This window comes from Crocodylus porosus, unplaced genomic scaffold, assembly GCF_001723895.1.
Source record: "Crocodylus porosus isolate Cpor-Errol unplaced genomic scaffold, CroPor_comp1, whole genome shotgun sequence".
Lineage (NCBI taxonomy): Eukaryota > Metazoa > Chordata > Crocodylia > Crocodylidae > Crocodylus > Crocodylus porosus.
Genome location: NW_017728909.1, coordinates 65,728,895 through 65,756,701, shown reverse-complemented (window position 1 = coordinate 65,756,701; position 27,807 = coordinate 65,728,895). Strand labels below are relative to the sequence as shown.

General features: G+C 37.0%; 1 protein-coding gene across 1 annotated transcript in view; it reads left to right on the top strand.

Annotated features, from left to right (window-relative positions):
- CHD1 (chromodomain helicase DNA binding protein 1) overlaps positions 1 to 27,807 on the top strand; it is an 87,134-nt gene that overhangs the window by 39,265 nt on the left and 20,062 nt on the right. Inside the window, exons 7-30 of the mRNA XM_019532416.1 lie at positions 1,465 to 1,690; positions 3,219 to 3,319; positions 3,927 to 4,105; positions 4,611 to 4,738; positions 5,237 to 5,453; positions 6,736 to 6,825; positions 8,391 to 8,581; positions 10,581 to 10,769; positions 11,148 to 11,310; positions 13,058 to 13,210; positions 13,573 to 13,644; positions 14,826 to 14,975; positions 15,522 to 15,670; positions 15,992 to 16,088; positions 16,176 to 16,271; positions 17,183 to 17,359; positions 17,473 to 17,633; positions 18,998 to 19,039; positions 19,847 to 19,977; positions 20,880 to 21,018; positions 22,459 to 22,609; positions 23,321 to 23,443; positions 23,829 to 23,963; positions 27,017 to 27,280. Of these exons, the coding sequence (XP_019387961.1) occupies positions 1,465 to 1,690; positions 3,219 to 3,319; positions 3,927 to 4,105; positions 4,611 to 4,738; positions 5,237 to 5,453; positions 6,736 to 6,825; positions 8,391 to 8,581; positions 10,581 to 10,769; positions 11,148 to 11,310; positions 13,058 to 13,210; positions 13,573 to 13,644; positions 14,826 to 14,975; positions 15,522 to 15,670; positions 15,992 to 16,088; positions 16,176 to 16,271; positions 17,183 to 17,359; positions 17,473 to 17,633; positions 18,998 to 19,039; positions 19,847 to 19,977; positions 20,880 to 21,018; positions 22,459 to 22,609; positions 23,321 to 23,443; positions 23,829 to 23,963; positions 27,017 to 27,280 (3,524 nt within the window). The remainder of the gene's footprint in view (positions 1 to 1,464; positions 1,691 to 3,218; positions 3,320 to 3,926; positions 4,106 to 4,610; positions 4,739 to 5,236; positions 5,454 to 6,735; positions 6,826 to 8,390; positions 8,582 to 10,580; positions 10,770 to 11,147; positions 11,311 to 13,057; positions 13,211 to 13,572; positions 13,645 to 14,825; positions 14,976 to 15,521; positions 15,671 to 15,991; positions 16,089 to 16,175; positions 16,272 to 17,182; positions 17,360 to 17,472; positions 17,634 to 18,997; positions 19,040 to 19,846; positions 19,978 to 20,879; positions 21,019 to 22,458; positions 22,610 to 23,320; positions 23,444 to 23,828; positions 23,964 to 27,016; positions 27,281 to 27,807) is intronic.

Here is a 27,807-nt window from a genome sequence, read left to right as displayed (position 1 = left end):
TTGATGATCTGCTCAGGTCCCTTCTGACTCTACCAACTATGAAACTATGAGACACGTGCAAGCAGGACCCAGGCTCCAAGCTGAGCTCGCAGCACCAGCCCCTGCAGCACCCTGGATGTGCCCACACCAGCCATGATGAGGGGCTGCAGCGGGAAACAGCAGGATCCGCAGCCTGTGTGCTTCCAGTGCTGCCAGAAGCAGTACCTCGGGGTGATTGGGAGGAGCCACAGGGTAGCCCCGGCACATACGTCAGCCCACCCACACCCAGAGAAGCTAATTTGGTAGCATGCAAATGTTCTCCATATTACATGCGGTTCAGTTTGTACCGTGGGGGTGGTGGTTCTGGAAAATGTACCCCTTTTGGGTAAGAATGCAGAAAGTGGACTAGATCATTAAAAACTGATCGATAATCAGTGTTTTGTAAAATGATGGTGGAATAATCTAGTTGGGAATGGTCCTGCTTTGAGCAGAGGTTTGGACTAGATGACCTCCTGAGGCCCCTTACAATCCTGATTTTTTTTTTAATATTTTGCTGTGCTTTTTTTTTTTTTTTTTTTTTTTTTTTTTTTTTTTTTTTATGGTTCTATGGTACTAGGAGGAATGTTTGTTACATTGGGACTTTTATCCCAGTAATTTCTGGCCACATTGACACTATATGTTGTTGTAAAGCGACCCAGTGAATGATAAGCAAAGTGAATCACCTTGTACAAGACCATTCTAGTTTGGTGATTGTGTGCTTTTGAACTTGCTTTTGTATATGGATGCACGATGGATCGCAGATGTCTTACAGCTGATCAGTCAGAATGTAAAATTTCTGTAGACATCTGTAGATGTAACGTTTACTGTGTGATTTTTTTTTCATGTGCAATTTGCCACACAGGCCAGGGATTTTTGGAGCCTTAAAATGCCAGATTAACCTCAAAGATATTCCATGTTGGCTAATTTGTATTATTCTAATTTCCACATGTGGCATGCGTGTCCAAAGGGCAGTGGGTGCAGCATGTTATTTTTAAAGGACACCCCTTGCTTCCATGTTTTGTTAACAGATGCCCCAAGAAAACTATACCTTTTAGAAGGATGGACACTTACCTAAGATGTATATAGTGGCAGGTTTACCAGTTATACTTTTCTCTTTCTCATAAGCATATTTTAGATATTCCTAAGTTGCCCATCTGTCTTCTCTTTTACATATTAGCCACCTTCCACTCCTCCTTATTTCATCCTTATTCTACTTACTGGCAGCAGTTTTATTGGATAAATTGCTTGTTACTAAATCTTTTAAAGATATTTGTTCAACTGCTATATCCTTCTATAAAATAATTATTCTGATTATGTGATCTGAAGAATGTAGAAGTTGTTGGTTGCATGTTGATAAATGCTTATATTATAAAAACTTTTTCAGTTAAATTGTATTATAACATTGTTGAATGTTGTGCTGAGGTTTATTCTGTGATTTCCTTCTAGCAACTGGTGCTGCAACTACCATCTATGCAGTTGAGGCAGATGGTGATCCAAATGCAGGGTTTGACAAATCAAAGGAGCCAGGGGAAATTCAGTATCTGATTAAATGGAAAGGCTGGTCCCATATACATAACACATGGGAGACTGAAGAAACCTTAAAGCAACAGAATGTGAAAGGAATGAAGAAACTGGACAACTATAAGAAAAAAGATTTAGAAACAAAGCGATGGTGAATATTGTCTATGAATCTCTTTCATAATACAGATATTTATTTATTATAGTATGTGTGCTTACATACTGTCTTCTCTCTTTGAAAGCATAATTGTAAAGTAATCAGAGCTTGTGCTAGAGGTGATCTCTTTTATTAGACCAATTAGATGTTTGCAAAAAAAAATCTTTAATTGCAAGCTTTTGGGCACAAGCACCCTTCTTCAGGCATAGGAGAAAAAAAGTTCTTTTCTCCTATGCCTGAAGAAGGGTGCTTGTGCCCAAAAGCTTGCAATTAAAGTTTGGTGGGGGTTTTTTTGTTTTTTTGGAAAAATCTAGTTGATCTAATAAAAGAGATCACCTCTACCATGAGTTCTGATTCCTTCTGCCCCTAAATCAATATGGTTACAACCAGGATACCTAATTCTAAAGCAGCAGTTCCTAGTCTGTGGTATGGGTACCACCAGTGGTATGCAGACAACCTGTCAGTGGTGTGCATTAACAGATTATTATGATTACTTTATATGACAAAAATTTGCCAGTAGTACTTAAGGTTGTGTTGTTTTAAATTGGTGGTGTGCAGTCTGTCAAATAAGTTGGGGAAAATTGTGATGTACATGGGTCTGGACATTTGGTGGCTGGGTCAGGGGTGTGGACCAGTAGTAGCATTAATTGCCGTGGCTCACAAAGCCATGGTAGTTATTGCTGCCACCACTTGAACCCCATATTGCTGCTGCTTCCAGATGTCCAGACCTATGGGGAGTTCCCATCCCCAACAGCACACAGGATCAGGTTGATAGATGGACCCTGTGCACTGGCTCCAGGACCACCTGCTGGCTTCAGGGCTGTGTGCTGGGTTGGATGAGCATACAACTCTGGATCCAGCACGTAGGGTTGAAACTGCTGCATGGGCCCCAGCATCACTGCAGCTGGGTCAGGCCCCACCACACAGCCCCCTGCCCTGCCATGGCTAGATTAGGTTGGTCTACAGCTGGGGCAGGCAAAATGTGGCCTGTGGGCCATTCTATCCAGCCCATGGGACCCCTAAAAATTTCAGAAAATTTAATATTTATCTATCCCTGGTTGCCTGTCATGTGGCCCTCAATGGCTTGCCAAAACTCAGTAAGCCACCCTACACCTGAAATAATTGCCTGCCCCTGGCCTACAGGGTCAGGGCCAGCATCCAGCCCCTGGTTCCCAAGCACCCTGTACATAGACCCTGGATCCTAAACCTCCAGCCCTGGCACCAAGCCCTGGAGATTTCGGGTACTTACCCATACTCCAAGGTAAGATATTTGTTTCTTCTTGAAGCCGTCCAAAAATCAGGTGCACGTTATAATCAGGGGCTACTTATATGTGAGAAATACAGTATTTCCAGTAGCAGTGCCCCCCCCCCTCCCTCCAGTCTCACCCTGCAGTCATTTCTTTCTTTAAAAAAGTTTTCCAAAAACATTCCTGTTATGCTTATATTGAAGGCTTTAGTACTATTAAATTGTTATAGTTTTAGAACTAAACAATGAAGTGAATATTGTATATAATTTCCATTCCAGGCTGAAAAATGCTTCTCCAGAAGATGTGGAATATTATAACTGTCAGCAAGAACTTACAGATGATCTGCATAAACAGTATCAAATAGTTGAAAGAATAATTGGTAGGTGATAAATTGAAGAATGGTAATAATGCTGAAGATAATATGATGATACTATAATTATAATAAGTATAATAATATTAATTATAATTGATTTTGTATTTTATTTATAATAAGTGCATTAGAGACATGATCTGTTTTGCTCTCAAACTAAAATAATTAGGTTAATTAGGATGTAAATTAGCCATGGGTTGCTCCGTTCTGAAGTCATGTTATGTATTTTTTCATAAAACTGAAATAAGCGTGTAGTTAAAATAAAGACTGTGGGTATTTTTACATATGAAAGCTCTCGGTGCTGCAATGCTTGCAGTTGTATAAGTGGCAAAATGAGCGTCAGCGCCAAGAAAATGGCAGTGGCGCGCTTTTGACCTAAAACGCCTCAGAGATGCTTTTGTTCAAAAGTGCACTTGCCACCATTTTCTCCATGCTGACGTGCGTTTTGCCACTTATACAACTGCAAGCAGTGCATCATGGTGCACGTCAGCTCCCACGTGGAGCAGACTTGTTTAATTGAGTCTTTTCCGAAGCAGCAAATCTCCAGCTTGTCCGAGAACTAAAAGGTATGTGCATAAATGCCCAAGTAACCTGGCATTTTGATTGTGTTCTACAGCTCATTCAAATCAGAAGTCAGCAGCAGGTTATCCAGATTATTACTGCAAATGGCAGGGTCTCCCATATTCTGAGTGTAGCTGGGAAGATGGTGCTCTCATTGCCAAAAAATTTCAGGCACGTATTGATGAGTATTTTAGCAGAAATCAATCCAAGACCACTCCTTTTAAGGACTGCAAGGTGAGTACAAATTTATGGTATTTTTTTGTAGATTTTTGGTGATTGAGAAATTAAACAAATTATAAAGGATTATGTGGTTCCAGGAGTTAGGGGTGGGATATTACATCTTTTCACTCACAGACTGAGTCATTTGAATTGTTCAAGTTAGTACTCACAGTTGATATATGCAATGTGAGTCAAGAGCAGCATTAGTTTTTAGCAGACAAATATTCCCATAAATGATTATTTAGACAAATAAATAGAGTTATATTTATTAGTTTAACATTTAAAACATTATCGATATTAATGTTATTTCTTCTCATCCTTCTCCTTGAACTTAAATCCAATAACCTAACTAATTTTGAGACGGATTTTTGAGCGGGATTATTTGCTGTGCCATCCACTCTAATAATAGTAGATTAGACTCAGTGTCTCGAGTTCTTCCTTTTCTGTGTTTCTTTAAAAGTCATATTGAATACCTTAAACCATTCAGTAATAGGAATAATATCCAATTTCCCTTTCAAAGGTATTAAAACAGAGACCAAGGTTTGTTGCACTAAAGAAGCAGCCATCATATATTGGAGGGCATGAGGGCTTGGAGTTGAGAGACTATCAGTTAAATGGACTGAACTGGCTTGCTCACTCTTGGTGCAAGTAAGTATAATCTGAAATAAATGTTATTACTCATAAATGGCAGACATCCATAAAACCCGATTAAATAACTTAATTGTTGGAACAGTAAAACATAATATGGACATCTCAGGGGAACTGTTTTCACATGTAAATTATACGCAAGTTTATTGTAGTCTGTCATGTGATAATGGCATGTAGGATTTCCAGAGCTTTTCTTTCAGTTCTGAAATCCAGAATCCAAACCCCATGAACTGGTGTATATCTTTAAAATTAATGCATAAAATCTATTTAAAAACTTTAAAGAAACTGTATTTCATATTGTATTTCTAATGTAATACTGTTTAAAGATATAATCATCAAAAACTGGGCTTGCTACATTTCTTTTAGGGGTGGTATATTTACAGTCTTTCTGTGAATCTTGAATTTCTGTTTACAAAACCATTAAAGAATCTGGTTCTTTTTTTCCTTCCAGGTGATTAGGAATGTAATGACAACCAGTTTTATTTTTTCCATTTGCAGGGGGAACAGTTGTATTCTTGCAGATGAAATGGGCCTAGGTAAAACAATACAGACGATCTCCTTTCTGAACTACCTGTTTCATGAACATCAGTTGTATGGGCCTTTCTTGCTGGTAGTGCCACTTTCCACTTTGACATCTTGGCAAAGAGAAATTCAGATATGGGCTTCTCAGATGAATGCTGTGGTTTATTTAGGTGATATAACTAGCAGAAACATGGTAAGAATTTCTTTACATTATTGAAAAGCCTAATACTAAATTATGATTATCTTAAACATTTGTCTAATATTAAACTCATGTGTTTTAGAAATAAGCATCTACTCATTTGAACTACTCATCATATAAGATATGCAAATGTGAAATTTTGTTGGGCTACTACAAATCTTTATATACATTTTTTAATTTCCTTCTTCCTAGACTCTGCTTATTACTGTCAAGGAGTTTGTTTAAAGTATCATACAGATGCATTGATTTGAAATTTGTCTGGAAAAACAGTTCAAACTGATATGCTGATGTCTATTTCAGCTATTAAGGGCACAAGAAACAGTAGCTTGGAAAAGTGCAATTTGTCCCATTCACTTCAAGAGGTTTTTAAATCTGTGCTTTAATGTTGAGTCATGGCTGTTTCAAATTTCATCATAGTTGACTGTTTTACTTCTGATCAGTGCATTTACATAAACTTTGGTGTAAGTGAATTGTAAGCATTGTTAAGTTTTTTGTTTTAGGCCAAGTTTGAAAGAAGACACAGTGCAATATTCTTAGATGTTAACAAACAAACTTTTCATTTTGTTAATTTCTTCCTCTTGAAGTTTTGAAATATTCTATGTGTAATCACTGACCAAAACAAATCTTCTTAGTTTTTCTCATTTGCATTTAAAGGAGCTTTACCTAGTTCCTGTTTTACTAAACTAAAAAATGTATGTAGAGGAATCATATTAATGAGGCATGGGGAAGCTGTTTTGGGGCATGGGGAAGCTGTTTTGGGGCTGTTTTTCTTTGTCTTTTTTGTATTGGAAGAATGAATCTTTATTGGTTTGAGAAAAAAGTTTTTAAAATGTAAATATTCATACTTATCCTAGACTGTAATGACATGAAAGCATGTATATGCCTCTTATTTTGGAACAAACTGCTAATATACAAAAAACTACAATTCAAAGTGCAAAATAGTTGAACATCCTCTTTCTTACCTCTAAAATGTTGTTTTATGTCAGAGAAGCACGTCTTCTCTTACTAGAGTGGTCAGGTGGACTTCTTAATTTTCTTTTTATCACTTTGACATTTATTCATACCTAAAAATATTACATGTGACTATTTATGATGTACCTGACTTTGCATCTTAATCCAGTTCCCTCCTGCTAGTGAAGCTCTTTGCTGTTATGTTCTTTTCAGGAATTAGATTACTGTTTGTTGTTCAACATTTACATTGCTCTAGCGATGGAAGTTAATGCTATTCCTATGTGCTAGCTTAAATTTCTCACAAATTTTCAACTTTCCTTTGTAGATAAGAACTCATGAATGGATGCATCTACAGACCAAACGGTTAAAATTTAATATACTTTTGACAACTTATGAGATTCTGCTAAAGGATAAGGTGAGTTTTAATAGAAAATACAGTTATTTAGTAAACAGAGATTACAACATCTACTTTACTGTGCCATGGGGTTGCATTTTTCTCTACATTTATTTTAAACATTGCTTGAATGCATATGCAAGCTTTGTTTCATAAATGACAGTTATATAGAAATGTTGTGTTTTTTTAATTATTTTTTTAGTACCTTGCAAACATTTGTTTCTTTGTTGTTACTGAGGCAGCTTAATAGCTATAGTATTCTTTCAGTCCTGGTGGTGAACAGCAACACCATAGAACAGCATCAGAGAATCATAAAAAAACTAAGGGATAGTGTCCTGAAATTATAGTTTCTTGTCTTTTTGTAGTGATGGTGGAGGTGATGACTTTCAGAAATGCCATGTTTTCTGACCTGCTGAGTTTGGATTCTTTTTGTTGGGATTGCTTGGGGAATTCTTTGTGGCTCATATTGAATTTAGCAGAATCCAAAATGACTTTGGATTTAAGATGTCCTCCTAGTAATTAGATTCTGTACAGGAAAAATTTATAAATGTGTAGTAATTTTCCTTGTACAGAATATAATTACGGGGGGCGGGCATTGTAAATTCTTCCCCTACCACTGCTGTTGTGGTAAAAGCAATGGCAGGGGGGGCAAGGGGCCAGACCCCGTACCCCCTTACCCTCACTGTCTTCCCCCCCCTGCTGCCTGTCCTACCTGCCACTTGCTTTCCACTCACTCTGCCCCCTCCAAGCTTTTGATCCACCCCCTGCTGCCAGTCCCTGGTGCTTGCCCCTCCCTCCCATGCCTGTACCTGACACCCTGCAGCCTTCCCACCCCCTGCTGCCTGCTCTCCTTGCCCCCTGCACTCCCACTGCCACTCCCCCTCCCCCCCACACACGCACACACTTACCTTCTGTGGCAGCTTCTCTCTGCTGCTGGGGCAGTCAGTGGCTGTGGCCCTGTTTCTGACCCCAGCCTGGCCAGGTAGAAGCAGTGGCAGCAGCTCCAGGCATGTCCAGGTTAAGGCTGGAGTGGGAGAAGAAGGTAAGTAGGAGAGGCAGTCTATGCTGTCTCCCCCATGCTAGCCTCAAGCTGCACACAGCAGATCTTCCTCTTGTGCTTCCTGCCCCCACCATGCAGTCTCCCCATACATTCCCCACACTGTGATTTCCCTCCCCCCCCGCCCCGCCACATGAACCCCCTTAACTCAGAGCAAGTACTGAAATCTAAGATGGCTTGCCCCCATGTTGATGGTGGGAGGATGGGGAGAAATGAGTCCTCTTGGATTCAAGTAAATACAGTACAATATTTTCTCCAGGGCTTAAAAAACTTTTTGGCAACTTAAGGCATGATTCAGTATTAAAACATAGAGCTGTACACATTTCAGTCTTTAAAAGTATGAGTTGTTCTGCCTTGTGTTTAGCCTAGTAAAAGGGATCAGCAAAACTGGCTATCAGTTTAATGTTTGAATTTTATTTCTTCATACCAGAAAAAATACATAGCTTGATCTTAATCATTCTAAATAATCATAGGAATTACTTGTTAATCTAATGCTTGCTTTTTGGGTTTTTTTCCTCCCCCTTTTAAGTCATTCCTTGGTGGTCTAAACTGGGCATTTATAGGAGTGGATGAAGCTCATCGTTTGAAAAATGATGATTCTCTTCTGTATAAAACCTTAATAGACTTTAAGTCCAACCATCGTCTTCTTATCACTGGAACCCCTCTGCAGAACTCTCTCAAAGAGCTTTGGTCTTTGCTCCACTTCATCATGCCAGAAAAGTAAAGAACAATTTTATATGTCATTTTTGTCTATTTTTTGTTAATATTGCTGTGCTCCTTAAGAAATGTCACAGTTGGTGGGGACAGAGAATACCTTTAAAACACTGTCATAGCTAAAACACGCAGTAAATGTACCATGTTCGTGATGCATTAAATAAGTTACTGTAATAAAAGTTTACAAGTTTTCAGTTGCAGCAGGCCACCAAAAAATATTGATTGATGCTAGAAATTGAATGTGAATTACAACACTGACTATATGCTGCTTCGCCTTATTGCGAAGGACAGTCTCTACATAGTTAATTCTCCATGTACTTGCAATCATTGTCCCCTTTGAGATGGCCAAAAAGATTACAAAGTGTTGTGTAAGTAAGGGTCATTCGTTCAGTCCACGTACACTTACTCTTATACTGATGACTGAATTTCAGCTAGTAACATAGATGCTGTAGATAATCCAAGGGATCTGCCCTGCTAAGTAGTCCACCTGCCTAGGTAGGTCTTTCTGATTCCAAAATAAATCAACTTTAATAAATAGCAACACTTCTGTTTTCTAGGCAGGATGGTCTAGCCTTATAGAATAAGTGTTCATTTCTGATGAGATTGAATGCTTGTTAAAATAAAATAAAATAGAACAGATGGATATCACAAACATTCAATAATGGTTTTGCATTCAAGCCAGTAATTTCTGTTTGCTGTTAGTGGTAAACCTCTTCTTGAAGTGAAAAACCCAATTAAAGTACAATTTAATGACCTGGAACAAATTAAGGGAAGAAAAGGAGAGTACATCTGAAAATATTAGATAAATCAGGATTCAGGTGAATATGAAATTTGATGTCCCTGAAGCCAAAGACTTTCTGTACATGTCCATCTACAACTGTCAAAGAGAGTTAACTATAAAGGAAAGAGCAATTATGGCCCTAGAGTCTTGAGTTTTTGTTAGTTGTGCCTGGTATGAGTTGCTTTGAAACTTCCTCCAGTCCCCAATTTTGAAGTACTAACAATCCACAAGTGCTCAAAGAATTGAATACAATACAGTTTACCATTCCTCAAAGGCAGTGAAGCCAGTCAAGTGAGCCAGAGTTTCTTTAAGAAGTTTATTTCAGGCCTGTAAAGGTTAATATAATTGATTTTAAGTAAACGTAGACCTTTGATAACTCATGTTCAATTAATTGTGTTTTACACATAAGAGAATTGGCAGTGGAATTGAAACAAAACACAGCAAAAGCTGTGCTATCTGGCATTTTATTAATCGGCATGTTCTATTAACCGGCATGCTGATTGAGGCAAAAGCAAAACCAGAAGTTGCAGCGTGTCGCTGTTAAAAGTTTTACTATTGTTTCATTGTGCATGTAACTAATTGTTATCACTTCACATGCATTCATATTTTGCGTAAAAATATTTAAATCTGTTTTTTTCCCCCCATAAAATGCAATGGGTCATTTGTTGTCACTAGTATTTGTATACAAGTAGCTATTAACTTAATTGGAGGAGTTTTAGCTAAAAATCTGTGACATTGTATGTCCTGTGATAGTAAATTAAATGACGGTAAGCTGATCGCCATGTTGAAGGGCAGTTGGGAGGGTTGTTTGTTTGTTGGTTGGTTTGTTTGTTTAAGTATCTTTGAATGATTAAACAAAGCAGGCAGTTCAAACAGTAATTTAATTTTCAAGTTTATTTCTAACATTTTCGGAGAGACTTGAATGCTTTCAGTTAGCATACTTTTTCCAACAGCAATGCAGTTTCCGCTAAATCAAAACTTTCTGCATGTAAGTTTTGTTTTTGTCAAAAATGTTGAGTTTTCCTTGAAAAAAACAAAATTAATATTTCCCTTTTTGAATTGGTTTGGTGAACCAATTTAACTGCATTTATCTATGTAGTACAGTCTTGGGAGTTGTGCTCTAGGTCTTCTTTATTCTTATCTTCCTTATTTTATTTAAACACTTCAAACTAGTGCATTTTTTAAAAAAAAGGTATCATTGTGATCCTTTGTATTATACTGAAGGTTTTCTTCCTGGGAAGATTTTGAAGAGGAGCATGGCAAGGGGAGAGAAGTTGGCTATGCAAGTCTTCACAAAGAACTTGAGCCATTCCTGTTGAGGAGAGTTAAAAAAGATGTAGAAAAATCTTTACCTGCTAAAGTTGAACAAATTTTGAGGATGGAGATGAGTGCATTGCAGAAGCAATATTACAAGTAAGTAATGAAGAAAATTGTGCAAAAATGTTTTTGGTGTTTTTATAGTGTCTGCATGATTCAGAGTGCTAAACAGAGAGAATTTTCTATCGTTTGACTGATGTGTTAAAAGCCTGTACTCTGAAGTTTTGGCCTTATCTTTAATGGAGCCAAGATTTTAACCCGTAGCTTATGGAATTGATATTTAAAACTGATTTTGGTGGAGTTCAGATTTGTTTAAGCCAATTCAGTTAGTTTTTCTTGAATGGGATATTTATAAGTTGTATGATACATGCTTTGTTCTGTTTTGCCTGTTTTAGCATCTCTGTGCCATATTTTTTGTTTTTCACTGCACAAATTTGGTTAAGAAGTATTTATATTATATATTCTATGTTGCAGGTGGATTTTAACCAGAAATTATAAAGCCCTGAGTAAAGGTTCAAAGGGCAGTACCTCAGGGTTTTTGAATATCATGATGGAACTCAAGAAGTGTTGTAACCATTGCTACCTCATTAAACCACCAGATGATGATGAATTCTATAATAAACAGGAGGCCTTACAGGTAAAGATGTTAGTCTTCATTACAAAATAGTGTGTTCTGCTTGTTATCTTTTATTTCTGAAATACACGTACATCTAGTTTGTACAGTATTTAGTCATTTTTAAATTTTGTTACAAGTATAATATGTAAACTTGTGATAAACTTTGTGTCCCATATAGGACATGGAATTATGTTTCATAGTTAGAAATTTTATTTATAATCAGTTACAGAATTAAAAAAAAACACATAACTGGCTAGAGTAAATCAGTCAAATGAAAAAGCCACAGTACCGGTGTAATAATTATACTGTTTAAATTTTGTAAACCCATGTGGACTTGAGAAATATATGGTAAAGTACCATCATCAGTGGTGCATTCAGCCATGGCCAAATATAGTTTTCATACTGGTGAATAGTGACAAAATGTTATTTTATAGAAACTTCTGAAGATCAGAGAGCAAAAAAAATCTTCATTAGCACTTTTTTATCATTTTAAATACTTTTCATAGGAGCACCAAGTGACATCTCATAATTCCAGTGTAATTCATATTTTAAAGTGTTTCTTAAGAAGGCAAAAAGGTATTTAATTTAAAACTTGGCATATTGAGTGGCTACATAAATCATAGGCCATAATTTTCAGAAATATTCTTCAGCCATTATTTTTAAAAATGCCTATTCTATGTAGTAGCTTCCCTGATTAATTTTAATAAGAATGTGAGTTAATTATTGAAAAAAGGAAAGCAATATACAATTGCCACCTTAATTCTACCCAAGGAAATTACCTAGGTCATGGTGACCAAAAGTGGCTCTCAAGTAGTATTCAGGCATCGCAGTACAGAATTTGCATCCTTAAAACTAGGTAACTGCCTAAAATTTTGGAAATTTGACATTTAATTAGTACCTAAAGTTCTGTTTCTCATCATGTCTTTAAGTGCCAAACTTCATATCCCAAATTCACACGTAAGAATTCTTTGACTTCTCTTGCCAGAAGAATTCAAACTGGTAGACATGGTCTAGGAATACTAAATTCTAGTGAATTGGATCAGTTCTGATTATAGTAATGGTTATCTGAATGTGCTTGTATTCCTAAGCCAGCTGCCTCTTTGCAGTGTCTTGGGAATTTCCCACATTCATGCAAGCTAGTAAACTTAAAAATTAAACAGTAAAATTGAAGAAATAAGTCCAACCACTTGTATTGTTTATAGGGCAGCAGTGGGGATGGAAGGAGGGTGAAAATTGGAGAATAAAAGAGGGTAGAGAGAGTATGTTAGGAACCACTGTATTTTATGTTAATATAATCAATACCTTATGAGCATGTGAAGTGTGTGGTATAAAACAAATATCCTCTGCCTGTACCCCAGTCACCACCACTACTATTTAGCTGTTGACTAGAGTAGTAATGTATTTCTGTAACAACCATATGTGTTAAGTGTACTGTAATGCAGTTTGAACTGGAAATTAATACATGCTTAGAAGAGAGTATCAAACTGTATAGCATACTGAAATGCTTGAGAGCCTTAGTTAGAAGTTCTAGGAGTTTTGTTCTGGAAGTTACTACTCCAGAAAAAAGCTCTACTCATAAGTTACTAATTACTATGTCATCCTTGGCAAGTATCTGGGGAAAGATATTTAATGATTAATTTATTCACTAAGTGCATTTTAGATTCGTGTACACATTATTTAGTCTGTACTATAATAAAAATAGTCTTCTGGTTACACATGCTAACTGATGTGGATTCATTTTGTAATAGAGTTTTTATTGTTTTGGCAGCATTTAATTCGTAGCAGCGGGAAACTCATCCTTCTTGACAAGCTACTGATTCGCCTACGGGAACGTGGCAACAGAGTTCTTATTTTCTCTCAGATGGTGCGGATGCTGGACATCCTAGCAGAATATTTGAAGTATCGTCAGTTCCCCTTTCAGGTAAAACTGTATTCTTGAATCTGTGTTGGCCTAAGAGACTGAGAGTTCTGTAATCCTTTTCAGCATTGAATTTCTGTTGTAGAAGCTGCCATGCCACATTATCTTTACAGTTTTACTTTTAAAAAAAAAAGTTAACAAGGCTATACATCTTTTCTAGAAAAGTGACTTTATATGGAGAAATGCTGCCAAATGATGTATATTAGAAGCTTATTTTGAAATTGAATTTGATGGCTTTTTATATGTATAGAGTTTTTAAAATTCATATTTTTATAGCAGTACTTTTAGTTCATATTTCAAATTTTACTGTAATTAGTATGTGATATATGGAACAGTATTTTAATGATGGTGTTCAATACTTCTAGAGACTAGATGGATCAATAAAAGGGGAATTGAGGAAACAAGCACTGGATCATTTTAATGCAGAAGGATCAGAGGTAGGCCACCTTACCAGAATTTTCTACATCTTTTTCTATTAAATTCTTTTTGTTACAGGCAATTATAATAAAAACTTTTATAATAACATTCATGTTTTGGGGCATAAAAGCCAGGTTAATTAGCCTGTATTTTGAAACATTTGTATCTATTTAGATGTAACTTTTACAACTAAGAGGATTAGACATATCTTTATAATATTTTGTACTTTTCTAATACCTTGTCTCTAAGTATTTTAAAGCACTTGACAAATATTAAAGAATTTTGCTTTGTGGCACTGTTAAGGGGTACAACTCCCAGTGGTACACTTTCACTTGACTGGTAATCATCTTTTACCAAAAAGTCTGTTAGATAATAGACATACAAAAAGAAACATATTTCTCAGCCTTAAAAAATATAGTTCTATAGATATGTAGACAACTGTAATGATATTGTTTGGATTGCCCTTTTATTATATAATAGGAAAAGATTAAAACTATTCTTGAAGAATATTTGACACTGAGTAGATCTAATTTCACTTATTACATATTGATATGTAAATAACAGGCCAGTATTTTTACTAAAACACAGGACTTAAAAAGGTACACCAAAAACCAACAGTTTGAACTGTGTCAAGAACAGTCCATTGCAATATTTAATTAATTAGACTTTTAGATAGTAACTCATTTTTTAAAATTCAGATCGTGAATTTCCTGCTATATTAAATTCATGTACATGTATAAAAGCCCTCAGACGCGTATTAAATAAAAAACCACAATTAATTTTATCCAAATGTTCCCAATCATACCACTTCATACATTAGATATGCCATTTTTTTTTCTAGCTGCTGTTGGCTCTGTTCTAGAGTTCTGGGCTCCTTTGGTCTCCTTTAACATTAAGGAAATACTTGTATTAAGGGATGAGACAGATTCATCTTTGTTAATAGGATTTGGAATCCCGTGACTCCAAACTTCATAAACGTCTTTTGTTAAGATATATTCGTTATATTGTATTTGCGTGGCCAAGGAGTTTTGTTTATGGACCAGGACCTTACTGTGCTAACCAGCCTACAGACAGAAAGATATTCCTGCCGCAAAAATGAATTGCCACCTAAATTTTAAGTTTTGCTACAGATTGATTTTATTTATTTATTTTGGCCAGATTGCTTGTGCTTACAATCTGTTCCTTTATTTTATAATTTCAGGATTTCTGCTTCTTACTGTCTACTAGAGCTGGAGGTCTAGGTATCAATTTGGCATCTGCTGACACTGTAGTTATATTTGATTCTGACTGGAACCCACAGAATGATTTGCAGGCACAGGCAAGAGCTCATAGAATTGGGCAAAAGAAACAGGTATGAACATTTTGGCTGCACCCCAAAGCTAAAGTAGTATGTTCTGCACACAGGTAGAGTTGTGTGAATGTAAATAAGATACTAAATGGCAGCATTTATCTGCTTTAAAAAAATCACTTTATAAAATAGAGTGACAAATCTATTGAGAAAAAGTAACTGTATTTAAGAAAAATCGCATGTACATTTGTATTACATTCACAACTGAAACATGACTTATTAAATTGAATTCACAGTGAGAATTGCAAGTAGCATGGGTTGAGGTTTGAATCTGAAACATGTATAGGGAGACTTTGTGTCATTCAAGAATGTAATTGCTCCTTTCATCTTAGTTGTGAAATATGACTTCATAAAATAGAAGAGTTATACTTTCCAGGGGTGCCCTTGTTAAGATCTATTAACAAAAATCAGGATATGAAACCAAAGTTTAGTACGCTAATTTATCTTCATCCCATTTTAAGTTGTTTCTATAGTCCTAGATCCATTTAAATGTTGATTTTTATGAGTAACTTGCAAAACGTTCACAAAGTTTGGTTTTTTCATATGTAGGTAAATATTTATCGGCTGGTCACAAAGGGATCAGTAGAAGAAGATATTCTAGAGAGAGCCAAAAAGAAAATGGTGTTGGATCATTTGGTAATTCAGAGAATGGACACTACAGGCAAAACTGTACTACATACAGGTTCCACTCCTTCAAGGTAAAATAATGGGGAATGCAGAAGGCTTGGAAATATTTCCATCAAATGATTTTTCATTTATATTAGTCTTTTAAGATACTGATTGAAGAAGACTATGAAATAAAGTTTGTATAAGTAATATAAAGCATTCTTAATACTTTTGGAATAGTGCTTTCTTCAAAAACCCTTCATTTTCCATGTTAGATCTAACTTTTTTGAACAATGGATTGAGGAGAAAATGTCTTTGAACCAATACTGAAAAAAATAGAATTATTTGCTAATATAAAGTCTAGATGTTTTCTGTTATGAATGGAAATTGAAAGCTAATTTCTTCTATTTCAGCTCTACTCCTTTTAATAAGGAAGAGTTGTCAGCTATTTTAAAGTTTGGTGCAGAGGAACTTTTTAAAGAACCTGAAGGGGAAGAACAAGAGCCCCAAGTAAGTGGAACTGAATTTCTGCATATGCTGAATACATCACTCTTTTCAAATTTTTTTTTAATTTAAAGCAAAATATTATTTTTTCAGGAAATGGATATAGATGAAATCTTGAAGAGGGCTGAAACTCGGGAAAATGAGCCAGGCCCATTAACTGTAGGAGATGAGTTACTTTCCCAATTTAAGGTACTGTTCTCTGCTCATTGTAATCGATGGTAATTTCCTTTGTAATGATTGTGAATTTGTTAGAAAAATGTTAACTATACCTCTTTTCAACATGTAACATCCATATTAAAGTGATGTGTTTCCACAAAGTAGTGGTGTCAGGATGGATTTTGGCTTTATACCTTTAGAAGATTAAATAAGCATGTAGTATCTGCTTTGGGTAGCACTTCCCATTGGTCTATAGATGAGTCTTTTCACTGAAATTTAATTCAGGCTTTACTGAACCAGAACTAGTCAAAACTAAAAAAAAAAAAAAATTAAACTGAACTAGAACTGGTAAAAAAAAAAAAAAAAAATCCCATTTATTTGTCTTCTTTTTGTTGCATTCCTTAGGAATTTTTTGGTGGTAAGCCCAAATAATTCCTTACAAAAAGCAACCTCATAATCTAGTTAAGGTCAAAAGTACATACCAGTGGCCTAAATGTAAAAACACTGATTTTTATCAGATCAGGAAATTTGAAAATCACACATGAAAGAAATCTCAATATATAAAGACACACAAACAACTTTAACTCTGCGTTGTTGAGATATCATACAATAATCATAATTCAGTAATCATGACTGATAACGGTATTACATTTTTTTATAGTCCAGATTAAATTATATTAATTTTTAAATGCAAATTAGGCATTTCATATTTTCCATTTCCCTCTTCTGACATTATTACAGGGAAGAGTATTGGGTTGTACATGGCTTTATGAAAAAATAGCCCACAAAGTTTATATTACCACATAAACAGATAAGTAGACATAAAAACTGCATATACTGTTATGACTATATAAACTGTATTTTCCTAAAATATTAGTTTGTGATATGTGGAAGTGTATTCTTATACTATGACTGGCAAAAATACATTCATTCTCATTCATAAGGTGGCCAACTTTTCAAACATGGATGAAGATGATATTGAGTTGGAGCCTGAACGAAATTCAAGAAACTGGGAAGAAATCATTCCAGAGGTTCATAGGCGAAGAATAGAAGAGGAGGAGAGGCAGAAGGAACTTGAAGAAATTTATATGCGTCCAAGAATGAGAAACTGTGCTAAACAGGTATCTCTGCGTTTTGACTTTCTCCCATTTCATTCCTTTTTAAAAAATGATCCTGCGTTAAAATTATTTAATCAAAAATGTTCATGCTACTTTATTTTTTTCTGAAATTTCAGATTAGTTTTAATGGGAGTGAAGGAAGACGTAGTCGGAATAGAAGATACTCTGGATCTGATAGTGATTCTATCTCCGAAAGGAAACGACCCAAAAAACGTGGAAGACCACGAACTATTCCTCGAGAGAATATTAAAGGATTTAGTGATGCAGAGATTAGGCGGTAAGTTGGGGAGGTTGGGAGAACCTGCATGTTTATAGGTGTGAAATGAGATTATTGTTTAGAAATATGAAAGAGTCTATTTTTCATGAATTTGAAATAAGACTATTTATTGTAACCATATGGGTCTCCTACATTAAATATGAATGTAGTACTGGCATAATGGACAATTAACATGATCAGAATGAGAACCCACTTGGGGTAAGGGATACTGTATTAAGCATTTACTTGGATATTTTTTTAAAGTTCTTTCATGGTAATACAGATTCTAATCCCTGAATTCCCCTGATACTGCAGTTTCAAAAACTAGTTGCTATAATGGTGAACGTTTTTGTAATATATGCATATAAAGGGGAAATGTGTTTTTGTTTTATGCAAAACCGTGGATAAAGAGCCTGCACGTTTTTGTAGGTAGGCCTGCAAGAAGTTGAGAGGGTACTTTTTGTTTTAGTCTTTTTTGTCTTAAATTTTTCACCACTGTAATTGTATTTATGTGTTGTGATGCTTTATAAAATGACACTTTAATCGCTTAAAATAAGTAATCCGTACTGTGAGTCCTTTCAGTGTTTTGGTGCTGAAAGCATTTTTGGTATGATGGAGAATATTCATTTTTGTTAGTCTCTACACAAATGGATTTTGAAAAAATTGCTGGATTGTTTGTGTAATCAAAGTGTTTAAATTCATATCCATTAAATCATAGTAAATCTTCTAGAGTATTTTGGGTTGGAAACATAATTTTTAAATTTAAGATCCTCATTCTTTCTCCATTTTACCTGGTAACATACAGTAGGCCACTGCTTTTGTCAGGAATGTTTTTTATGACTGCACAAATAATCTGGAATTTATGATCGTTAGTGAAAAGGGAATATTCTGTCCTGCCTCACTCTGTTTCATATCTCTTATCATCCTAAAACTACCCCCATACAGATAATTGCTATTACTTAAATCTTTCTTTTCATGTTATCTAACTCGCAATTAAAATAATCGTTCTAGAGTTGGTACTAACTCCTCTTAATTATGAGGCATACTATAATCCATTAATCACTCTTTGCTGTAAATCCACATTTGATCTTATGACTAGATGCATCTAGTTGCTGAATATCTATGGTCATGTGAAAATAAAGTAATTTCTGAAATAAATTGTATTTTCTATTGTTTCATTTATAATATTTATATTCGTTTGAATGTGGATAATCTTGATTCAGTACACTGCCCAAGTTTTTTTTTCTTTCGTATCATTATAACGATGCAAATATAACTTGATTTGCACAGCAATAATATATATTATACTCAATATAGATTTTTTTTTAAAACAACATAGCCAATTAAGCTGGTGCTTACACAATGAAATTATTTTCTGTTATTAGGTTTATCAAGAGTTACAAGAAATTTGGTGGCCCTCTGGAAAGGTAAAGCTATTTGATTGTAGTTGTGTAGCAACTTGAAACCTTACCTTTCATAAGACTAAAACAGGATATGAAGAGTCCATATCTTCAAAGGGAAAACACATTACTAATTTTTTATATTAATATTAAACCATCTGAATAACCTCTATTTTTCTTACTCCGTTTATATAAATTGAAAGCCAAAAGAAAACACACTTAGAGTCATTTAATCATCATAATTTGCAGCAGTGTTAGTTGCATCTTTCTCAATATTGTCTTAACTAAAATGTTGTTTAGTAATGCTCAGTGATGATCCACTCAGCAATCTTGCTTGATAGGACATACTGGGCTCTGCTCAAAGCCTGTTGAAAGATTTACAGTGTTCTTGTCCCAACCAGTTTTGTGTTTCAGTATTTTTTCCTAATGTTTGGTCTTTATGTTTTTTCGTATGCCAATTATTTGTAATCTGAGAACAATACTCACCTTGACTTCTCTTGAAAATATTTATACATTTTGCAGTCATGTAAGCAAATACTGTCAAACTTAAATACATAAACATTCCAATATTGTATAAGAATAAATAGCTTCCTCACTTTTCCGAATCATCTTTTCTATGTCTGGATCACATGCACTTTCTTTCTTTACAGTTCTTCTAGTTTTTTCTCTAGTCTTTTTAAACTTTTTGGCTCAGAACTGAATACAGCATACCAGAGGCATGAATGCACAAGGGTGAATGTTGACTGATATGATTACCTTTCTTGTTTCACACTTTGAAGGAGAAATTCACAATCACATTTCTGAGGTGTAAAAACTTCTTGTGTTTTATTACAGGTTGGATGCTATAGCTAGAGATGCTGAATTAGTTGATAAATCTGAGACAGACCTTAGACGATTGGGGGAGCTCGTGCATAATGGATGCATTAAGGCTTTAAAAGACAGTTCTTCTGGACAAGAAAGAGCAGGTAGAGTATGTTTGAACAAAAAACAAAATGGAATAAAAATAATTTATCAGTAATAAGTACTTGCACATCTATAAAGTAGGATGTCTGGGTTTATTATTCTCAAATTCTAACTTTGGTAAATGCAGAACCCTTTTCCTTTCTCACACCACCCCCACAGGGCAGGGGTAGGTTCAGGTTGGGCTGCCCTCCTCCCCACTCTGCATAGCTAGATGGTGACTGCCTCGGTGCCAGGCACTGAATCAAAACTACCATCCAGCCCGCAATTTAACTAGGCACTTCCTATCTGGTCCACAAGGGAAAATGATTGAGCACCACTGATACAATATTGGGTAAAGGTGTTTTATTTCACCCCTCACTAGATGAATCACCATAAGAGTAAACTGAAAGGGCACCTGTACATATGACAGAGCTCTGTTCTGACACATGCTAATTAGAACGCATCAGAGCCGACTTGATTAATCGAATCTGCTGGAGCGTGCCAATTAGTGTGCTCTAGCAGCCTCCATATCACTTATTCAGCATCCCCACATTCCAAAATGACAGTAGGGCTGCTTTAACTAACACTTATTTGACATGTTTTAGTTATAGCACCCCCGCTGCCATTTTGAAATGCAGGATGCTTAATACATGTGACACTGCAGGTGTTTTATTAAAGCCCCTCTCCTGAGAATGTGTATAGTCACCCTAAGTTTCTACTTTACCCAGAAGTTTAAACTTTATCTCAGTAGCAGTAAATATATATTTGATTGCTAAGATTTAAAAATGTACTGTTGCAGGCTGGACATTTAAATCAGAATCTGACTCCTGTTTTAAATGTGATCATTGATAAAAACAGAATTAGTACTTTCTCATTTATAGACAAAAGATTTTACATAAATGATGTTTTTTTTCCTTTATTCAAGGAGGCAGACTTGGAAAAGTTAAAGGCCCAACATTCCGAATATCTGGAGTACAAGTGAATGCAAAACTGGTCATCTCTCATGAGGAAGAGTTGGCACCATTGCACAAATCCATTCCTTCAGATCCAGAGGAAAGGAAAAGGTGAATAGTTGTTTAGTATGAAAAGAAGCCATTTTCTGGAAACTTTTAATACTTTTATGAGTTTATTCATGGAACACTTTAGCATAATTAACAAAAATCTGCAATTTACACCAGGAGTGACCAACCTATGGCAGCTGTACCTACCACAAGTGTATGACACACAGTAGATCAGGGAGGGAACAAACTGTGTGGTGTCAGGTGGGAAAGGAAGCAAAAAGCTAAGCAAGAGATTGGGAAGGGGATTGGGGTGGACATGGTGGAGGGCTAATTTGTGGCATGCCTGCCAAAAAGGTTGCCCTCCCCCTCCCCCCACTGCTCTATACCATTGTACATGGATCCTGTAGTTAACCCCTTTTCACTATATTGAATGGTGGTAATAGATTTCCTTCTTTTTCCTCCATGGAGTTAGCACAGGGTTGATCTATTCTAGGCACCTGCACCATTCTGGCAGAACGGTGTTGACACACATCTCATCACATTGCAGTTGGGCCTGGCATTAACTTGTGGGTATGCACAAAAATTCTTGCCTCTTATAGATTTCATTATAGGCTGTCTGAAGACTCAAATGTCACTGAAGGTGTTAAATTTGGATCACATCAAATTTTCTGTCACAAATACCCAGGTAACCAAGACTGATACTTCCCCCCTATGCGGCAGTGGTCAGGCCACAGATGGAGTACTGCATCCAGTTCTGGGTGCTGCAGGAGGGATGTGGACAGCGTGGAGAAGGTCCAGAGGAGGGCCACTCGCATGATCAAGGGGCAGCAGGGCAGGCCCTACGAGGAGAGGCTAAGGGACCTGAACCTGTTCAGCCTCCACAAGAGAAGGCTGAGGGGGATCTAGTGGCCTGTTACAACCTAGTCAGAGGGGACCAGCAGGCATTGGGGGAGTCCCTGTTCCCCCAAGCACTACTAGGAGTGACTAGGAATAACGGTCACAAACTGGCAGAGGGTAGATTTAGGCTAGATATCAGGAGGCGCTACTTCATGGTCAGGGCAGCTAGGATCTGGAACCATCTTCCAAGCGAAGTGGTGCTGGCTCCTATCCTAGGGGTCTTTAAGAAGAGGCTAGATGAACACCTTGCTGGAGTCATTTGACCCCGGTACTTTTTCCTGCCATGGCAGGGGGTCAGACTTGATGATCTGCTGAGGTCCCTTCCGACCCTACTAACTATGAAACATTTTAAATAACTGCCGAGAGTCTAATGGACACATAGACCCCCCCAGAGTCTAATAAATGTATGGACCCATGTGGGCTATTTGAAACACAGATAACAGTACTTATGTAATTAAATGAGTAAAATGTGTATTAAAAATTATCTGAGGTACTTTTCTCAACAAGTCAGAGCTTCATTTATAAATATAATGCTCTTCCACCCCTTATTCTTTCCATTTTCAGAAATAAAAATAGCTCATCTGACTTACAATTTCTTCCTTCTAGATATGTCATCCCATGCCACACCAAGGCAGCTCATTTTGATATAGATTGGGGCAAAGAAGATGATTCTAATCTATTAATAGGCATCTATGAATATGGGTATGGCAGCTGGGAAATGATAAAAATGGATCCTGACCTGAGCTTGACACAGAAGGTATGTTCTGTCATCTAACTGGGTGTACACATTTTATTTGATTGATAATGTTGCTAAAAAAGAATTGAAACTGCTTTTTTTTTTTAAGTAGCTGAAGCTGCACAAAGTTATATGTCCATTACACTTTTTGGAATTTCTTTTATGGTAATTTAGCAGATGTTATGGCCATCCCTTTCTGTCTTTTTCTTCTGGCATTCCCTATTTTCTCCCCTCCTATTGCTTTGTTTAGTCTTTTATGTGTTCTGTTTATATTAATTTTCACACTTTTTTCCCCCCCACCGTTCCTTATTTGCTTACTTAACAGATGTCTTTACTGTATAAGCACGTGAAGCCCTTGGTGGCTATATGATGCAGTAGCTGAAGGTCTTCTAGCTCCGTTATAGTTTAGAACAGAAACTCAAAGCTGGGACTGGTTACTAGAATTTGTAGCCCTCATGTATGCGATTTGTTTTTCGAAGCTCCCTATATTAAAAGATGTTGCTGGGGAGGGAGCAGGGAATTTAGGTAATTTTAAGAGATTCTCCACTCTTTCAAGCACACTAGCACATTTTGCTGTCTAGAATCAGAGTAGATCTAACTTCATGAAGACTTTCCCCACGTTCATACTCCTGTCCTTCTGTCCACTGCTCCAGTCTATTTGCCATTTTCCAGTCTCGCCTTCCAAACTAGAGAAGTTATGTAAATATATGATTTTTTTTTTTCTGCTCTCAGATTCTGCCAGATGATCCAGATAAGAAACCCCAGGCCAAGCAATTACAGACTCGTGCAGACTACCTCATTAAATTACTCAATAAAGATCTTGCAAGAAAGGAAGCACAAAGACTTTCTGGTGCAGTAAGTGATATTTAGATCTTCAGTAGTAAAATATAGTAGTGATGTGCTTGTGGGACATGTTAGTCAAGCCTCTTCCCTGCCCCCGACTCCCTTAGCCTGCTTCCTCCCTCCCTCCCTATTCGGTTTTTCTACACACTTTTAGCCAAGTTAACCAGTCCATTTTTGACCAGCTCACATGTTTAGAACATATAGGAAGTTTGTACTAGTTTGTATGTTCTCGTTATTGTCAGACAAACTGCTTTCTCCATTTCTAGTCAAACTGAATACTTTTTATATCTGAATGCCAATTAATAATGAAATTAGATTTAACATACAAACAAATCCTTCTCTGTAACTCACGGCAAGGTATTTCTGTCAAATCAAATAACGGTGTCTTTGTATTCAGGGAAATTCAAAGCGGAGGAAAATGAGAACTAAGAAGAATAAAGTGTTAAAATCTGCAAAAATGAAAGAGGAGGTAAAAAGTGACTCTTCACTACCAGCCTCAGAAAAATCTGATGAAGAAGAAGATGACTATAAGGTGAGCATCTTCATTTAATTTAAAAATACGTATTTTAGTGCTATTTATTGGAAATACTTTCTGTTGAAGGACCACATCTGCAGTTCTATTTGTTCCATGATATTTAGATGTTGATTCTTCACTGAATAGTTAAAATGGCACTCACAGAAAAGTGCTTTTATCATTTGAATTTTTCATATGTGTTCTGTGGTACCTCTTGTTAATCTTATGTAAATTAAATGTGGAGGAGGAGGATTTCACTTAAATGGTAAAGAAAATATGACTGTATGGTTAGGATGCTGAATTACAGAATTCAGAACAGTTGAAATTGTTTTCGTTTCTTCAAAACAATAAAAATGGCATTGTCTGGTTTCAAGATTTTTTTTAATGGCTTCACTGTCCTTGTGGCTGGAAACAAAAATCTAGTATAGTAGATAAATGTAAAGCTGGAATGTTTCTGATTAAGGTATCACTACTGATTCTTTGAGTGGACCACTGGTAACTATTGTGGCCAATAATAACACTTAGCCCTTGTATATTGGGTTTTATCAGTATATCTCAGTGTCTAAATTAGAGGTTTACCAGTATATTGGTTGCATAATGGATCGGCACCAATAACAGGAAAATTAACATTGGCTATCAGCTTTTTTTTTTTTTTTTTTTTTTTTTAGGCCAATAATGTCACCAGTAAATGCCATGTGTATGCACACAGCCAGGAATGCAGCCCAGCAACTTGGAGAGCAGCGCCTGGCTCATAAGTCTGGGAGGGGAAGGGGGCGTGGGGGTAGTAGATCAAAGACTCCATGGTGAGGAAGGGAATGTGGCACGGGAAGGTGTCCCCAGCCAGGGCAGTGAAATCAGCCAAGGGCTGCACTAGCCTCTTCCCGGCAGGAGGGCTGCACTCAGAGTAGGTGGGGGCAGGGCAGTCTCAGCTGCATGAGGTGGGCAGCTGTGGCACTGAGGAGTGGCTACGGGGAATTTTGGGGTAACCATAATCCCCAAGCCCCACTTAGTGCTGCCGCTGCCTGTCCCACACAGCTGAGTCCACTCTGCTACCATCCAACCCCAAGTGCAGCCCTGGCCTAGCCTCCCCAGTGGGAAGAAGCTGGCGCAGCCCTTGCCCCGAACCTGCAGCAGGCAGCCTGATCTTGCCCCATGCACAAATCTGGGGGGCACATGCCCCCCCATGCCTCGCCCAGGGGGGCACTCTCCACATGCCCCTGACAAGCTGTCCACGGCTCCATCTTGGCTGGGCAGTGCCTGCCCCTGCCTCAGCCCTACTCCCTCTATCACTATGGAGGCCTTGATCTGCCCCCCTCCTTCCACAGACTTACCAGTAGGGTGCTGCTCTCCAGGCTGCATTCCTGTAAATTGGCTATCAGATTGCTATCAGCCAATAGAGCTACTTAATCAGCTATCAGTATCAGCCAAGAAAATCTTCATCATTTCACCTCTAGTTTAAATATGATTAAGGAATGCCATCTCTATTCTTCAGACAGGAAATAAGTTGCAATGAGCTAAAGTGACATTTTTCTCTTCTCTTCTCTACATGTCTTTTCATCAACTCCTAGCCCCCAGGAGAAGCCAGTAGAAAGGGAAGTGTAGGACTGTTGTCTATTTAATAGATAAACCAGTACAAAATCTTAGGTGGAAACTTACTTCATCTTAAGCCAGGCTTGAGATTAACTTAAATTGATTAGGAATCTTTTTAAACCTTTTAAATAACAACTTTTAAAATCTTTTTAAATAAGAAACCTTCAATCTGAAATAAGTGTGTCCACACAATGATCTGCATTAGTGTATCTAATTGGTAAAAATATTAGTTAAAACGAAACATGTTCAGCTCTCTTCTTTAGACCAGGAATATATTTAAATAGACAATAAAAATGGAACTAGACCTTAAGAAGCAAGAACTAGACTTAAAAAGAAGAGAGATTACAGAAAGTATTAATTCTTTAGTTTTAATATTTCTATATGTATTTCTGTTGAGCACTTTAACATATAAACAGCAACTCAGGTGATGTTTAAAGCTTATTTACTCTTTGTCCAATCTGCTGCAAGTTAGAGAGAATAACCAGGTTATTGGACTGTCTAAGCAGCTTGTGCTGCTAAAAGGTTTTCGTTTGTTTGTTTTGTTTTTAAGGTAACAAAAAAATCTAAAACAAAGTAATCAGAACTTCACTTGTCCTTTGCCAAATGAGTATAGGACTTCCCTTGAAGCACTGCAGGGGGCAAGGTTGTCATTCATTCAACTTGTGCCACCATAAAAATGTTGATGGTGGCACAAAGTTGACATCTGTTTGCACCCTAAATAGTGTACTTTTTAGCATATTCAAAATTGTTGTAGGCCTTGGGCAGGCGTCCATTTCTACAGGTGTCCGTTTCTGCCTAGGAAGACAGCAAGCTGTCAAGATGGAGTTATTTTAAAGCTGGCCAGGAACTGGGTGGTCCCAGCTGGTACTTTGCTTGGTACTGGTTCCCTGGTCCATGGGCTTTCGAATTGTTGCCTGCTTAGCTGGCCAGTATGGGTAGCATTTAAAGCTGGGGGGAAGGTAAGGGAAGATACTCTCTAGGGATTGGAATCCTCCTAGGCCTCTGGGAGGGTTCCTACCACAGAAGAACTCTCTTTTGCCTGTCTTGCCAAGCAGCTATTTGGCAGAACAGGGACAGAGTCTCTACAGGTCTCCTTAACAGTTTGCCCCCGGGCAGCCCAGGGAGCCAGTATTTTCCCTCCCTCCCTCTTCCTTGAAGGGAGAGAAGCAGAGTAGAGGAGTGTGGGCCATTTGGTGTTCTTCATAACTGAGAGAAGCATATGACCATTCAAGTTAGAAGTACCTAGTACACAGCTCTCCTTCCCCTGGCTCCAAGTGCATGTCCTGAGCACTAGAATCTGTTGCAGTACCTATATCCTTTTTTGGTTAGATTTTTGTGACTTAACTGCACTTTAGAGATATTAAAGCAAATATAACAGTCTACGTCAACTTTGTTTTCTTTATATTACTAATATGATCATTATAATATTTTTTAACATGGGTATTGAGTATGATGTGATATATTGTGCTTAAATATTGCAGGATGAGATCTCTTCAGTGAAACATCCAAATAAAAAAATAAAAACAGAAAAAGAAAATGAAGAAAAGCCTGAATCAGATATTGGTGTAAAGAAGGATACAGAAGAAAAGAGAGAGACAAAAGAAAAGGAAAATAAGAGGGACCTGAAAAGGGAGAAAAGAGAAAAAGAGGATAAGAAAGAATTAAAAGAAAAAGAAGCGAAAGAGAAGAGAGAGAATAAAATAAAAGAGTCCACACAGAAAGAAAAAGAAGTAAAGGATGAAAAGGTAATTAAGTTAGGTTTCTTTCATCTTTAAAAAAAAAATTCTGAGGTGGCTTTTGAGATGGTCACTATTGATATATATTTTTTTTATTTTTACTACTTCCACCCAGAAGAGAGAAATGGTAATGGTTTTGCAACCTCAGCCTATACAGGCAAGTTAGCTGGCTGATGGTACAAATAGTATAAGAAACTTGTACACTCCTTTCTGTCCCATTCCTAGGCAAAAAGGCTAAGTACAGACAGTCAAAAAGCCCAAGGCTGAATCGATTCAGTCTTTGCAGGTTAGTCTAAACTGCAAAGTTAAACTCAGAAACAACTAGACACACATTTGCTTTTGATTCAGGAAATGCAGCCACACACCTGCAGTGGCTCAGGTCAGAAGCTGCGGGGTGCTAGAGCATGGCTTTTGCATGTAGCCAGCATGGGCTGTGTGTTTGCTTCCTCTTCCTGCTGCCCAAAGGGCACTGGGATTTTCAGTATAGTTTCTAGGGTCGGAAGGGACCTGAGTAGATCATCTAGTCCGACCCCCCC